Source organism: Megalops cyprinoides, chromosome 12 (assembly GCF_013368585.1).
Source record: "Megalops cyprinoides isolate fMegCyp1 chromosome 12, fMegCyp1.pri, whole genome shotgun sequence".
NCBI classification, from domain to species: domain Eukaryota; kingdom Metazoa; phylum Chordata; class Actinopteri; order Elopiformes; family Megalopidae; genus Megalops; species Megalops cyprinoides.
The window spans coordinates 15,168,086-15,184,213 of NC_050594.1; the positions used below are offsets into that span (position 1 = coordinate 15,168,086).

Here is a 16,128-nt window from a genome sequence, read left to right on the forward strand (position 1 = left end):
TGTTGTTTTCAGACACACTTAAAATGCTAAAGCCAGTCCTTGTTAAAAAGTAGAAAATGGTGAAATTTTGGAAAGCTGTGCTGTATTTCGGGGGGGGGAATAACCCCAATGGATCAAATGACACGGCCTAAATATTATGGGATGTTGTTGTAGCTTTGAACACACCTATTATTTCCTGTTGGACCAAATCTGACAGGATTGAAGACGAAGAACACTATGTGAAACACAGGAGGAAAAAGTACACCGTTACGGTTGATCCGTCTCCCGTGTGCCCGACAAATTAATTCGATTCGCCAGTCATGTGAACAGTGCCTTGAAGCTGGATATGTAGAAGCCCCGCCCCTTTGTCATACTCTCATTGAATAACATTAACCAATCAGAGCCTACTGCAGATGCATACAAGCAAATTGGCCCCTCCCCCCAGCAGTAACCCTTCAGTTTACATAGATCTGTTCATTTGTTTAGCTTTTGGGGAATGTTGCACCCTTTAAGTAGCCTGCTGTTTGAAGGGCAATTGAGTAGGATGGATTTTGTGCAATTTAAAAAAGGCTTAAATGCTGCCAAACAAAAGTGTGACAGTATTTTATTTATTTATTTGTAGTCATGCTTATGTTTTGTGATCAGGCTTTAAAGATAGCAATCTACCCTTTTGTCACAGATCTGTGAACAACACGATCTTCATTTTAAGTTCACGTGCCAAGCTAATAAATGCATTCTGTTGATACACATTCTGTATAAATGTATTATAAATACAGTGGGTGATGTGTTAGGAAACGGTGCTAAACGTACATGTGTTTTGTGGAAAATCTAGTGGGGTGGAGAAAGGCGGTCATTATCCTGCAGTAGACTCAGCACAGCTAGAAACCAGTGGGGTTTAATCGGGTCAATTCAAACATTATTGACCTTTCAGATACCTTTCAGTCACTGAATGTTTGCACCCTGCTTTGGACGTGAGTGTCCCCACCGACAGGGAGGGGTCGCTTGAGTCTGACACGATCTTGCTGTTGCCTGAACTGTTGGTCGCTGTGTTGTGTGGTTTGACCTACTGCTCACAGACAGGCTGTGCGCGGGTAACAGTGGCGTTGTTGGCTTTTTGAAGTTTTGTGAAAAGTTGTGTCAGTTGAAGGACTCCTGCTGAGAGTTTAAAAAGAAAACATCCATGTTTTTTGTTTTTTTTTTTTTTTTCTTTGTCCTCAGTTGGCACACGGCCTTTGTTTCTAGAACTGATCTTGGCTGCATTCTCGCTCTCTGTGAGGTTTGGCAAGGAATAAAATGTTTTTCTTGCAGAAGTTGAATGCCTGTGTGATATCTTTTTTGAGCTCGCGTGTCTGTTTGTACACTTGCCTTGTCCAGCTCGTCTATCGCGTGTGTTCTCGTCAGTTGTGGTATCTTCCTTTTGCCACCAGAGGGCGTATGGCGCCTGAGGCCAGCAACTATGACACAGCTTGGACCTGACATCAGCACTGTGCTCTCCGAAGGTTATTTAACTCGATTACGGTTCCGTCTGTCTCTTTACCCCAGTCACTCTCTGACACAGGGTGCCACTTTCATCTGCTCCGTTTGCTTTTCTCTGTGATCAGTTTGATTGAAGTCTGCGGTTTGTTTGATGCGAGGCTAGATGCAGAACAGCACACCAGAATACATGCACGGAGAGGTTAGCCGTATTAGATTTTTAAGATCAAGTTTTTCCACTCTACGCTGTGTAGGTATGTGTTCCATGCTACGACGGTAAGAACCGTAATGGTTATGTCTGTTCCTCCATTCGTTTCTCTGCATCCTTAGGCTGCAAGCTCTTTCCTCTTACCTGCAGCTCTGAGTTTCGCATCTGGTTAGAATATTAATGACACCTCTCTCTGCTCCCTCTTCACTGAGAGGCACAAGATTATTTTAGGTCTTTCCAGGATACAGCCAGCCTCAGATCGTCAGCAGCAGCATCTTACCTGTTACTGATCTAACAAAGTAAGGAAGCTTGACTGACAAGGAAAAGATAAAAAAAGATACACCTTTCTGTCCACTTTTCCCCTTCCATGCCTTGCATTTCTGCGTGTCTGGGGTGTGGGTCAGGAAAGGCTAAGATGGGGACTCCATGCCTGCGAGATGTGTCTGATTTCATTGTGTTCTGCTTGCAGCCTAAGGACTGCTCGATGAGCCAACCTGATGGCCGTCCAAATAACCGAGCCGCCAGCTTCTTCCTGGCTTTAATTAAATAACCGCTCCAGGATAAAAAAGAATACCAACCCATATCCTCCTAACTCTGCGTTCTTTTAATTTAGCTTCTGCCTGCAGTAAGCAGGATTTCACTAATGCAAAGGAACAGATTATGCGGTGGTTTTCACCCAGGACTTGGGAGCGCAGATTTCTTTTTCATATTTTACATTCGAAGTAAGTGACTGCAAAAGGAATTATAAATAGTTAACATAAATTTTTCATGTACTTTTTTTAATGGTGATGTGAATTAGAGGATATGAAGACCATGTTTTCAAGAACAGGAAAGTAGTTCAGCTAAGCGAGTAAGGGTGTTTTCGGGCTTCAGGATTGGAGAGAAGCCCGGCATTCCCTCCCCAAAGCTCTTCCAGGTCTGAACAGGAAGTCCTGAGGCCTGACAGCAGCCTCAAAAGTCAAGAATTGCGGACCCAAAGGTTTCAAAAAGGATGTTTACATAACTTTCAATGTGCTGCTAAATCTGCAATTGAAGGCAAGACAAGTGATGATTTGTATCAGTCGTGCCGCTCCCCGCATGACCTCCCATTGTGCTCCTTGCTTATCCTCATTCTCCAGCAGTCCAGCATGTCGAAGTTGTTAGCTTTCTTGCTGCGCTGTTCACTCAACCCGGATATTAAGCTTTTGTGTCAGCTACTTGTTTATGGGGGAGGGGGGGGGGGACGACATTGGGAAGGGGGGTTGGGTTAAGTGAAGCCACTGCTTCAGAAATTTCTACTGTAGAAGGAGAAGGGAGAGAAGAGACAACTGCGTGCCTCACTCCTTCAGTCCTCTGACTTTAACCTAATTGGCAGCTGAGCCGTGCCATGCAGAACAATAGGGCGGGGGGATGGGGTTTGGGGGGCTAGAAGAGGCGGTGCCTCTCTATAGGCCAGGGACACGTTTGAGCATTTAAGCATCTCTTCTCTTTTTTTCCCCCCTCCCGCAGGTGAAAAGCCAGGGCATTTTTGTGTATCTCAATGTGCTCTGATTTGCTCCACAAAATGTTCCATGGAATAGACGGCACAAATGGGATCTCTCCCTTTTGAATCCACCCCCCAACCCAAAGGACTTCGAAGGGGCTGATTTGATAGAAAGGAAAAAAAAAAAAACATTTAAAAGACAGCAGGCTTCCATTCACTCTTAATTGGTCCAAGGCTTTTGGGAAGGGAGAAAAAAAAATTACCTTTTCAGGGCTTGGAAATTGCTGTGCCAAGGACAAGCACTGATACTGGTGAGAAAGGAGGCTAATATGTTTGGCTTTCGTAACCTGGCTGTCTTGCAGTTCTGTTCAGACTGGGGCGGGGAGCTATTCAATGAATCCATTTACCTGATGTGCGTAAAAAAACAGTATTAAAAAACATGTTGGAGTACTGAGAGCTGGAAGCAGCTGTCTGTGTTTGCTCTGACCCCCCCGCTCAAGCCGATTGTCCTCAGTGTCATTGCACAGCCTTTCACATCAGGCACATGTGCTGTGTGCTGCCTGCAACCCTCGCAAGTGTGCCATTGTTCTCATGGGGAGGCAATGCTGTGGGGGCATGGATGTTCTTCCCACAATTCATCATTTCCACCGACTTAGATCAGTGAAATGAGCTCTCATGTGCGGTGGTAAGAATGCTTCTCCTCTCATCCTAAAATAGTCACCGAGGGCATCGTTTCGTTTCGTCTGCTTTTCTCCTTTTCTCGTCTCCCCCGAGCGGAGTTCCCGCTGATTAGTTGGATGGGGATGGAAAGCTGTCTTTCTCTTCCCTTTCTTCTGTGTCTCTGTCTTGCTCTCTGCCTACTCTCAGGATAAACACATCATCAGGCGTTCATTAGGAGATGAATTATGCCTCTGCTGCCCCCGCCTTAAAACTTTCATAAGGATTAAGTGGATTAGAATGAACTCGGTGTGAAACATTTAGATACGGATTAAAATCGGCTGGCCATGAAGCAGGACCAAAAAGAAGGGTGAAATGCACTTAGTATACTTACTTTAACTTTTTTGTTTGGCTTTGAAAGCTGACTCCAGAGCCCTATTACAGTGGGAACCAGGTGGGTGGAGTTTAGCTCAGGGGGGATGGGGATATTTCTCAACAGAAAACATGATTCAGTACAAAGGAATATGACCCCTGGCCAAATGATAATGAGGCATATTATTTATTTTCTTGTCACAGACTTTCACTGAATTCAGTGGAATTTTCATTTTGTAAATACTTTGTATGCCGTTCAGGCAACTGGAGCAATTAGTTGAGTGTAAATGCTTTGACTAAGGGTACGATAACAACACATAGGATAGAGTTCATCTCAAACCTTGGCCTTCACTTCCCTTTAAGCTACCGTACTCAAGCAAGGAGCTCAGAATACTCAGTGCTGTCCTCTGTTGTGGTGGATTTTTTTAAACCATTCCCCTTCTTTTTTAACCTTTCACACATAAATTTGTCTTTGGTGTGAGAAGTTACAGCTGCATAGCGTTACACGGAATATATGTTTACGGAGACCGGAGAGTGACAGATTTATAGATGAATGTTTGCAACTGGCTCTGTTTTGTCATTCTTCTGGGCTGGCCAACTTCAGTCAAGGAAGCAATTGCTGTGACAATCGATCATCAAAACGTTAGCCTCTGAGTGTTTCATTTCCACATAATTTATTAAGAAGGGATGCTGAATTGATCGTTTACATATGCATGAGCAGCTAAGCGTATATTTCATCCCCTCAGACTGAGGGAGATCAGTAGCATGTTTTGAGGAGTGGAACACGCGGTTGCAATTGATCATGGACGCTATGAACGATAGATTGGCACGGGGAGCAAAGATCAGCTTCACGACCGCGTAAAGATTCTGAGGATCCTAAGAAGACACTGATACTTGCAGACTGGAGACAACTCGGGAAGGAAAGGCACTTTGAAAAAATTCAAGCTTTGAAGTAATTTATTTCTGGCTTCTGGTGTTGTGATGATAAAACTTCAATGACGTGGGTTCTCATGTTTGAAAACAGATGCGTGAACAGGGATGAACAGTTGCACGGCTATTTTGCTTGGCATGACAAATGCTTCCCCTCAGACAGTGCTGTGATTGGACAGCCACAATTGCAAATAAAGAACAGCACCCGTCCAAGGTGCACATTTCCCTGTTGCCCAAGTGAATTTTGTTGTGATTTGTGTTTATCTGAAACCCCCTCAGAGAAAACAATTTTTTGGCCAACAGAAAATGGACTGAGGGACATATTTTGAGAGTTAGCTCACTGGCAGGCCCTCTTGTAAAATATACATGCACTCGTATGCAGGAAGGGCTGGGCCCTTTGAACTGAGATGCAATTGAACAAGGACGGACTTTTGAATAGCTCACATTTTACAGGAAGAAAATGAGACGGATGCAAAACAAGCCTGTGCCCTTTCAGAGAATAAACCTTGGCTTTGGCCTGCACTTTGGGTTCCAGAGGGTGCACATTGAACTGTGTAGCACTGCTTTACTTATACACCAGCGTACCAGGATCAGTGCTCGGCAGGGCTTTCTTAGACAAGACCGTCTGTCAATCCAGTGAAACAGGTAAAGGAAGTAGGAGCGCAACTGTTCACACGTAACACCCTGGACACCTCCTACATGCCCATGGATTTTTGAAGGTGGAAGAGTGCATTCTCTGGTATGGTCTTAGCATTTTGATTTACCATATCTAACCAGCAAGATCAACTGAGAGGTAAAGCTGCTTTTCTTTTAGCTACTTGGGAAGTCTATTGGATTAGAACTCCATACTCTGGGATCTTATTCAGATACTGAACACTGCAACATTTCTCTGTGTCAAATAGAAGCACAAACCTCTGAACTGAGACAGTGGGCAGTTCCAGGGTGTGTGTGTGTGTGTGTGTGTGTGTGTGTGTGTGTGTGCGTGCGTGCGTGCGTGCATGCGCGTGTGTGTATGTGCATACATACATGCATGCATGTATACACAGCACAAGGCCTGGTGTTTATATCTGTGCCCCATCATCTCTTCAGGAATCTTAAAGAGCAGGATTTTTTGAATACCAACCTCCTAACCCGCCAGATAGCAGGGAACAGGGGAGGCTGAAAACCCATGACGCGAGTGAAGGAGCAACACTGACACGATCTGTACTTCCCTCCTCTGCAGGGTGACAGCTCCAGGCCAGCTTCAGAGAGAACAGAAGCAAGAGACAGAGTGAGACTGAGAGAGCCGAGGGGTTAAGAAATTACCTGTAATTCATGCTTGACCAGTATAGAAATTTAATAGGAAATTGTAGTTAGTTTCAGGTTGGAGGAACAAAGAAGCCCATGAATATCTGAATATTTATACTTATGAAAAGTGTTAAATACTTATGTCCAACCAAATATTTTTGTTTATTGTTATTATTATCATTATTATTATTGTTATTATTATTCAAGGTGTCCTTTGAGCTGGATTCTCGTGCTTACCACACAACAGGTATACAGAAGGACCCTGCTAATAAGATCCGAATTCTGATAACTTCTGACCAAAACTCTACAATGTAAAACTCACAACTCTTCATTTTTTCACTGTCTGAATCTGAAGGAGAGACATGAGTGAAATTCTTCTCCCTCTAGTCTGATTTTTGTTGCTCTTGAATGTACTGTTGGGGATGTCAATCCCAGGAAAGGCACCGGGGTGTTCCTTTCACGCTTCTCTCATTCCGGGCGAGTAAACATGTCGCTCATCCACCCCGTCTCCCCCACAGCGGCTTTGCAGCACATGGGCGGCGGTTCTGAGAAGCTTGTGGAACGGAGTGTGCATTGGCAGCCTCGGTACAAAGGGGCTGCTGGGTGCAGCTGCTAATCACATGCCTCTGCACCTGTGTAGAACTCGGGGTTTTGGGGTCTTTGTGGGAGACTACAAATTCTCTGGAAAAGCTTTTTTTAAAGCACATCCAGTCCCTTTCATGATTGGCTGCTAAGGCATTCACACAGAACAAGAGGGAGAAGAGGGGTATCTTTGACCCTTTCTCTTGCTCTGTCTTGGTTGGGGTGCTAGCAAACATTAAAATCATGCACGCACACTTGCACACAGACACTGTAAATTTATCAGGAGCAAAGGTGAAAGCTCATAATGGACGGCTGATTTTGGCTTGCAAGTATAGTTCCATGTGTCAGTTTCAGAATTAGTAAAGCACTCGTGTGAGAAACAGATCCACTCTTCTGATGAGGTCGTGATGCGTCACTCAGTATTTGGGCAGAGCATTTGAAAGCCAACTGAAGACTGTCAGAGGTAGGAGCACATACACACAAGGTGCGAACTGCGAACTGACCAATCAGTGCATAGCTGGGCTGAGACGCTGTTGCTGTGTTTGCCGTTCGAGGAAAACAACCATTTCAGACAAAACTGTACCACTCGCTGTTTGCAGGTTTGTTCTGTTCTTTGATACATCACAACCACTCTCTATGTTCAACTTCTACGCTCACCATCAACATGCTCGCCCACAATCCTAAGCGGTTATTTCTACACGCGCATTGCACCATCACCCACGGCCATCGCTGCGTCAAAACATTTCAAAGCGTTTTTTTAATCCAGTACTGGTGTCACAAGATGGATAAAACTTGACGACCCGTGACAAGAGACGCATTATCCTGTTCTAACTGTCACATATCTCTGACTTTGTGTTAAGGACACAACATTAAAGTTTATCGATGTATAAACTGGAAACTCTTGTCTTGGTCTTTATTTTCCACACACACTTCCATACAACACATACTGTGTTGACGCATACATACTTTACGTGAAGAATCTCTTCATCAAAGCAGAAAAATAACCGAAATATTTTTTCTTGCTGACGGTTTACATTAGCCGACCAGTCACCGAATCATATTTGATATAATGCATATTACATATTAGTGCTTTTGAATTCACGGAAATTCACTATGCTGTTTCTCTAAAAATCCCAAGTACTGTCTCAACGCACAACTACCCAAGCATATGGCCTCTCTGACAGCGGTACCGCGATGGACTCCCTCCAGCGGATCCTCGCATATTACAACTTTAGACGGCGCACGTCATGTACATTATCCGGTTGATTTACATAAATAACACCGCCCATGTGGGGCGAAACGTGATAATCCATCGACTCGGGTGACTTTAAAAAAGGAGGAAAAAAAGAGAAAACGGAAAAAGTTTGAGAGAGTGAGCGAAAGATCGTGCAGAGTGCTTCGAGCTGCGGTAGAAGAAAGCCGGAGCTTGTGGTGCTCTTTTCTCCAGTTTTTGGATTATAAAGTATGGATGCTTTGAAGTCGGCAGGCAGGGCCATTATTCGGAGTCCGAGTCTCGCTAAACAGTCATGGGGTTCTGGCAAACACAAAAGTAAGTTGTTTTTCAACAGTTTTTTTCCTTTTCACTGTTTTGCTCGCTACTTATGTTCATGCTCATTGCAAACAGTAGGGGCTAAACATCTAGCCATATTTTGTGATTAAGGTTATCCATTTAGCCAGCTAGATTGCGAGCTACCTAGTTTGATCAAACATGTTTCAACGCGTCACTATTCACTTCAACAAAGTTCGCTAGCTTGCAAGCTAGGTCGTATCACAATACCAACCAGTCCTCATCCAGAAATGATTTTGGTGTAGTCACTTAGCTATCATGAGTGTAGCAACCACGTCAGCTGTGTTTAGCTAGCCAGCTAGCTATTTTGTTTATATTAGCCAGCTAATTAGATCAAGTGCTTCGTGTTGAACGCAAGGTTCCCATGTGCCTTTGGTTGAAATGAAAAGCATTGCAGTTCGTGCTGAAATTGGAAAAATGGGTATATTGGTGCACTGTCTGCTGCTAAAAAGAAATCCAGTTACCTTGCAAACCAAGTAGCTGGTTTGGTAATAGATTTGGTAAACACGTTTGTTCGACAATAGATTAATGCTTTTATTGACCCCTGCCTTGTACACATTCTGCGTTTGTGAATTTGTTTGAATTTGAATTTACTGTGTTAGTTTCCATGAGTGTTCGCTAGCTGGGTATCAGTTAGCAAAATGTTAACCGTGTCCACAGCAACACACGGAACCTGTGGAAACGCGGGTAATTTCCGAATATGAATAGGTAACTACATAATCCATGCAGTTGTGAAATTGTTGACCGGGAAACGAATCAGTGATGACTGCGTGTAGTTTCACAGTTAATTCACTAATATTTGGTGTAGGAATATTTACGGCATGCGAGCGATTTAATAATGGTCGATGTATTTTAAAACATGAATATTTGAATCGCATTTCGTACAGGTATTCTGCGTCGTTCAGGATTCCTCAGTGCGTAGGTTTACTTTGAACTCTAGGCTAAGGGGTAATTCTGAACCCCAGTCCTCTTGCTTCCCCGAAGGTAATGTTACTTCTAGCTGTTAGGTGTGGGTAACTCTCTAGAGGCATTTGCATAGATGTGCAACGATTTTATAAATGGAAAAACGAAAACTCAATCTTCTCTGAAAAATAAAATAAAAAAATACTGCTAGCAAACTGGCGAGCAAACCGCTTTCTAAGTTAATACTGAATCCATGCGCCGTAGTTTCAGCCTCCGGTATTATTCAGCCTGAGGTATTCTTTAGCGGTAGCACAAGTATTGTATCAGAAGAGGGTGGAATTGAAAGCATGCCTAGGAACTCGCCACGTCATCCGAACGTGATGTATGATTTATGATCCATTGATTGAATTGCACACGAACTGGCGAAGTGGACAGGCGGTTGGCACGCTTTAGCGGGAGACTATCTGGCAGATGGAGAAGGAAACAAGCGAGGACAGTCCGAGGGCGTGAAATGGGATTGACAGAGGGATAGGGACGGTATACCTCGCAGGGAACAATTGATATTTACGGTCTTGGTGTGTGGACTGCGGCAGCCGTGGCAGCACGCTGCGCCCTACAATCCAAATGTTTGGATAACGAAAGGGAGGAGAGTTCAGCGCATGGACCTCACTCCCACTGCGTGTAATTTCTTCAAAGAACCTATCAAATATAAATAATTTATTTTGACCCTTTGCCCACTTTTCAAACAGTGCGATGCGTGGATCACATACGCACTGGTTTTTGACTACGGGGTAGCTATCTGACGCCAACACTCTGTAGTTCTTAAAATTGGTATACTGATAGCCAGCAATAAAGTTCACAATAAGCGGTATATTTATAAACGTTTGGGTTAATTAAATACTGTAGCACAATAAACAAAGCACCTATGTTTTAGGCTACGATATTTGTTATCTGTTTTTACAATATTAACACAGCGCAGTGTTCGTAAGCATCTCATGCGCTCTTGTGCCACCGCAGGAGCGCCCATGAAATTGGACGAGGTCTTTGATGTCAGGCTCCGACAGATTGTCGGAGTGGGGCGCCGCTGTTATGGCCGTGGTGAAGAGTCACTGCACTGGCTAAACCATGTCAGTGTTATTTGTAAATTTATACATTATACTGTTTATATTTCCTACTTGTGTTGTTTAGATTCTGTACTTTTTTATTGATTTTTATATTGCTTATTTATTTGTAAATATGTGTGAGGACTTGAATATAAATACACCGTTGGAGGCTGACACACTTGCAATTTTGTGGTGCTTGACAATAAAGTTCTTGAATCTTGAATCTTGTGCTATACAAATAAGATCGATATGCTTTTCGATAGAGGATATGCTGCTGCAGGGTAACTTTTTTGGTGATGTGTCCCAGCAGTTGACTCTTTGCAACAGGCTGAGTGGCCAGGTAGTACTCGTGCCACCCAACAGACAGCCTTGTCCGGTGGCCACAGCTCTGTTTGTGGGCCTTTGTTTCTCAGCAGGGAAATAATGACCATTGTCTCTGTGCAGCTCTGACTTCCAAATCTCTCTTGGCCCAAAGCACCCATAGCTAATTGGCATTCTGGGAGCTGCTTATTCCTATAACCATGGCAACCAACAGCAATGAGGTTAGGTTGGTATTGTTGTTCTCCAGTCCCCATTAACCTTGCCCAGTGCCAGTCTTGTGTCCATTTTGGCTGGATAGCGGTATGGGCATGGGGTAAAGGGCGGGGGCAGGGGGGTTAAGTTTGTGATGATGGAGTGTTTTTGGTGAAGGTTGTTTTTGCTGGAGACAAAAAAGAAAACACATGGCAGCAATATGGATTGTCTTCTCTGTCCTGGTAGATTTCTGCCTTCAGCCTTCAAACACTCTTCCTCACAGTAAAACAATGCCTGATGCAGGTAATGGTGCTTGTTTATAACCAAGTTTCACTGAAAGGAGTTTTCCCTGATGCCGCACTGACACAGTGATATTACAGAAATTGCCTCATCTCTGTTTCAGTGTTGTCACGCTGAAGGTGTAATCTGTCTCTATCTCTAGATCTGGTGTGTACTGTGCGATAATCATTAGATAATAATGAGCCCCAGCCATAAATCCTTAACAGATGACATCGTGTTTGTGGCCTACCTGAACTTCCTCTGGCGATGCACTTTGTTTAATCACAGTAGCGTGTTTGCTGTGTCAGGTCAAAACACTGATTAACCGCCCGGCGCTGCTCTGGGGTTATTTCTGCTTAAAGCCTGCCAGGTGGAGGGTTTTCATAACCGCCCGCTTCAAGCATAAACAAGCTCACAGCGGCCTGCATTGACAGGCTGTGCGATCATACCTGAAACTGTATGTAGATGCTCTGAGCCTCTTGTCTTGATGCTCAGCCTCACAAAGATGGAGCTTCACATGTCTGTTGGGTGCTCTTATGTGTGGCTGTATTGGCAGTGCAGGCTGGAGCTCAGTGTCTCAGGGTAAGAAAGAAGAGAGTTTGATTTGAATGGCACCCACTGTGGACATGGGCTGCTGCCTTTGGCTGGAATTAGAAACCCAAAAAAACACAACCCCACAAATGATATTTGATGTAGTCCACAGCATTTTACATGTTCATAAGCAATTGATTTTGTAGTCTGACTGAAAACCAAATCATATGAGCATTGTAGGCTGTATGGTGGAGTCTGGACCCTTGCTGACCAGCTGTTTGAAGGCTCACAGGTTGCACCAAAGGGTGTTGACACCAGAAACTGCTGAAGTGATGGCAGAAGCCAAACTTGTTCCTCCCTCACTGTACAATGAAACATCCTGTTTGGAATGATCTTGTTGTGCTGCTGACCTACTTTTTAACAGACATCCCTGAAACATTTGGGTTTTTTTTTCTCTCCTACAGTAGTGAAAAATGGAACCATCCCCTCAGATTTGTTATCTGTCAGGATTATGAAAGCTTGATTTAGCAGGTTTTCTGGTCAGGAGTCAGTGATTAGTTGGTGTCAGTGACCTGTAGCTGTCAGGGTCAAAGGGCAGGTCATGTAGACCGTCTGGGCCACATGCTAAAATCTAGTCTCACTTAGAAGTGAAGTATCTGTCTGGAATTAAGACACCTGCTTCTGGTTTTACCTACAAAGTGAAGTTTTTACCTGATATGTGGTATGTGCTGTTTCAGGGTGGAAGTGTAGCGGTTTTGGCAGTACTGATAAGCAGGACTGAGGGTAAAATGACAGCTGGTAACTGATCCATGGGCAGTTTGCCTTCAGTATCCCACAATGGACCTCTACTGCTAAGTCCTTAGGTCATCGTATTTTTAAAACTTTACCCTTTGCGCAAGTTTTATTTTTGGTCCACCAATTGTACATTAAGCTCATCTCACAGCGACAACCGCTAAAGTGCTAAAGTGCAGTGAATGCATTCCTCTGATACCCTTGAATGCAGTCAAAGGCATGGTGCATCAGAGTGAGGTGGGCGTGCATAGGAGGAGAAGGCCTTTGACGAATTAGTGGAATGAGAAGACTGGTCGAAAGACAAGAAAATCCTGGCAGGCCAGCCCACCCCTACCTGCCTCTGTGGGTCCCAGTCATTGTTGGCAGAGGACGCGGCTCAGTTTGAACCTGGGTCATAGGGCTCAGCCTGCACTACAGACAAGTGTTGTGCTGACTGAACCATTTAGGAGCCTGGGTCATTGTGTTTAGTAAAAGTTTAATTTCACCCAAAATAGAACACGCTAATTGAAAAGCCTAGTACCTTTGTCATTCAAAAACTCAAACCCCGAAAATGGCAAATTCCCTCATGGTGAAACTACTGCTGCTTTCAGCTTGTTTTGGGGGGACTGTGTCCCCTTCAGAAAGTCACCCTAAAAAACTGCACTGCTTGCAGCAAGCGCAGCCACAGTGTAATGAAGATTGCCTTTTGTCCTGCAGACCTTTTTTTTTATAGTGTTGTAAAGTCCCGAGGGATTTACGGTTCCACAAGGTTTCTAGTTCCAGTGAGTATTAAAACTGTGGTGGACTGTTTCCATGAAGTGGACGGTCACCTGGATATGACAACGGAGCCATGCTCCATCCCCTGGTGTACTTGATTGTGGCAGTGGGTAGAGGTGGGTAGAGGTGCGCCTCTGAGACAACTGTGCTCAGGGTTTCACTGAGCTAGCGCATGCATTTTGAGCTGTCGCCACCTCCTGTTCTCGACGGGCTCTAAGAAGAAAGCTGTGTTGGTTCCTACAAAATCTGAATATCAGAGAGTGAATAACAAGTTTTCCTTGCTAGACTTCAGTGCGCCTGTCATCAGCTGTTGTGAATCAGCGGTATGTGTCAGAGGTTACACAAGATACATTGGGTATATGAGAAATAAAGTTTGCAGAATGTCGTTTTCTTAAAATGAGCAACAGACAAAACCTTTGGCACCTTCAAAGGTGTTAGTTGTCATATCCTGGCTTTTTGATTGTGAGTCTAGTTGAAAGTATGATAAAAATAAAAATGAGTCACTCCAATCTGAGAGGGGCTTTGTGACATAAGGGGGTACACCAGCTGAAAAGCCTGAGTTACAACGACTCACAACGGCTTTAGTTTTTGCAGGTCTGCTGAAGATGTTTTTTCCCCCCATCAGATTTACTTAAGTGCTGAAGTGAAAGGAAGACCTGGGCAGTTCTTCAGGGGGAGACTTTGACTATCAGTTATCTGTGCTGTCAGTATTGTATTGTGGGTTGTGATATGGAGGTGTAGGATCATCTCAAACTGCTTGAGACTCTTACGAGGAGATGTTTCTGTGTTGTCTAAATATAGGACACTGTAAGCTATTCATAGCCGCTTGAGGAAAGCCTACACAACCCATTAAATTATGAATTAATTTATGCAGCCTGCTGGACGAGCTGTCCTAGGTGTTGGCCCCTCAGGGTGATTTATTGTGTGGCTGTCTATACTCAAGAATGACTGTGGAAAGAAAAATATTTCAAAGCCAAACACATAATCACATCTCAGCTGAGTCTCTGGACTCTTTCAAGATAAAACGTGTCATTATGACTGATCCAATTCTCCCCCAACAAGGCTGTTTTTCTGTCTGCAAAGTCATGCAAGCTTGGCAGTCTCTAAAAAGAGTAGACAGCGTGCTGCGTTAGGAAAGACTTTGGGGTCAGTTGTTGCTGAGAGGGCAGTGATGTTCCTCTTGAGACAGGAAAAGCCAGCGCTGATAGGGAATCCTTATCTAACCCTTCTGTAATCTCACTGTAATGTGGCTTCTCTCTGATGTGGAAGCTACTTGTCTAGCATGTGCACTTACCCAGGGTAGCTTGCATATCACACTGCTGAACAAATGGCTAATGGTAGTTACTGAAGCCAACCCTTTAGAACGCTTTCACAAGGGTATGACTGCGCGGTCCCATTGATGACTCAAACCTGCACCCACCTGGTCTCATGCCCACCTCCACACCTGCTATGACTGTCATGCTGCTGCTCCTAGTGGTGAAGGAGTGATTTCTTCTTTGTGGGCTTGAATTGTGCTCTGGAGTTGCCGAAAGATGTGACCTGGGTTTTTTTTTTTTTTTTTTTTTTTGTGCAGGAAGCAAGACCATCTGAGTCTGTGCGTGAATCAGTCTATAGCCGTTTCCTTTTTATAGGCCTGCCCAATCATTGCAGAGTGTTGTGTGTCTCAAATTTGGGATTTAGACAGCAGTGATGTAATAAGACTCTTATCTGTGGTAATCTCCTCCTCCTAGCATCCTGCTGGAATTGTTTAGGACTTGTACTAGATTGCATGCTGGTAGCTGCATTGAGTTACACAACCGTCATTACTTTTCAATCACTAAGTTAAAAACTGGGTGCAGTAACCTTTTAAGTATCTTGTCACAGCTGTTTGTGTGCTTGTTTTCATCTGCCATATATTGTAGTGCAATATACTTGGAGCTCCCTGGAGATTTAACTTAAAATTTCAAAGGTGTTCCTTGTGGCCAGTGTCCAGTGGAGACAGGGGGTCTTTGACATTATCAGGGATGTAAGACCCCATTACTTGTAATGCATTGAACATCTTAAATGTGAGAGCCTCCTTTATTCTTCCCTGTGTGTTGTATCCAGTAGATGAAATTTTCTTCAGTTTTCATGTAAATCAAACAGATGCAAGGACCATTGAATTTTAGGTTGACTGGTGGTTGGTGTGGCTTCCTGTCCTTGCTGTCGCTAAAGTAGTTACCTGGAACCAAGACCAGACGGCCAGAGACATAGCTGTGGTGTTGGAGAGCTGCATATTTGAACTTGTTTGAGTGAAAGCTGTACTAGGCTTTTGAGTCAGAGCTTTAGCTTTCGGAGGAAAGGGAAGAAAAACATCTGGGAGTGGAACAGGAAGGGGAGGGGTGTGTTTGCAGTGAGCCGGAGTCTCTGCTCCTTCTCGGCCACCTGTCGGGTGAGCCCTGTGGGTGTAATCCTGATGAATGCCAGGGCAGTGTGCATGGGGCTGGCAGTGCCTGCACAGAGCATTGGGTAAGGCTGTGCCATGTCCCGCATTGCCCTGCCTCACAATGCCTCCCATTCATGGCCGTGCCCCGTCCTGTCCCTGCCACCGCCTGGCACTGCTGTCTTGTGCTATCCAACACCGACGGAAGCTGGCCAGCTTGTGTCCGGTCTTCTGATGGGAGCCATCAATACCCCCTCCCTACCCAGCAAACTGTATTCGGTATCCCTGGAAAAGAGCAGGGCAACCTGAGATGGGAGGACTGGATGGCAGGGT

The 16,128-nt window shown here is 44.4% G+C and overlaps 1 protein-coding gene across 2 annotated transcripts in view; it reads left to right on the forward strand.

Annotated features, from left to right (window-relative positions):
* The first annotated feature begins 8,238 nt into the window (after positions 1 to 8,238).
* The window catches only part of ldlrap1b (low density lipoprotein receptor adaptor protein 1b), a 42,626-nt gene continuing 34,736 nt past the window's right edge, over positions 8,239 to 16,128 (forward strand). For both annotated transcript variants that reach the window (XM_036542963.1, XM_036542964.1), the window contains exon 1: positions 8,239 to 8,499. In XM_036542963.1, the coding sequence (XP_036398856.1) occupies positions 8,415 to 8,499 (85 nt within the window). In that variant the 5' untranslated portion in view covers positions 8,239 to 8,414. The remainder of the gene's footprint in view (positions 8,500 to 16,128) is intronic.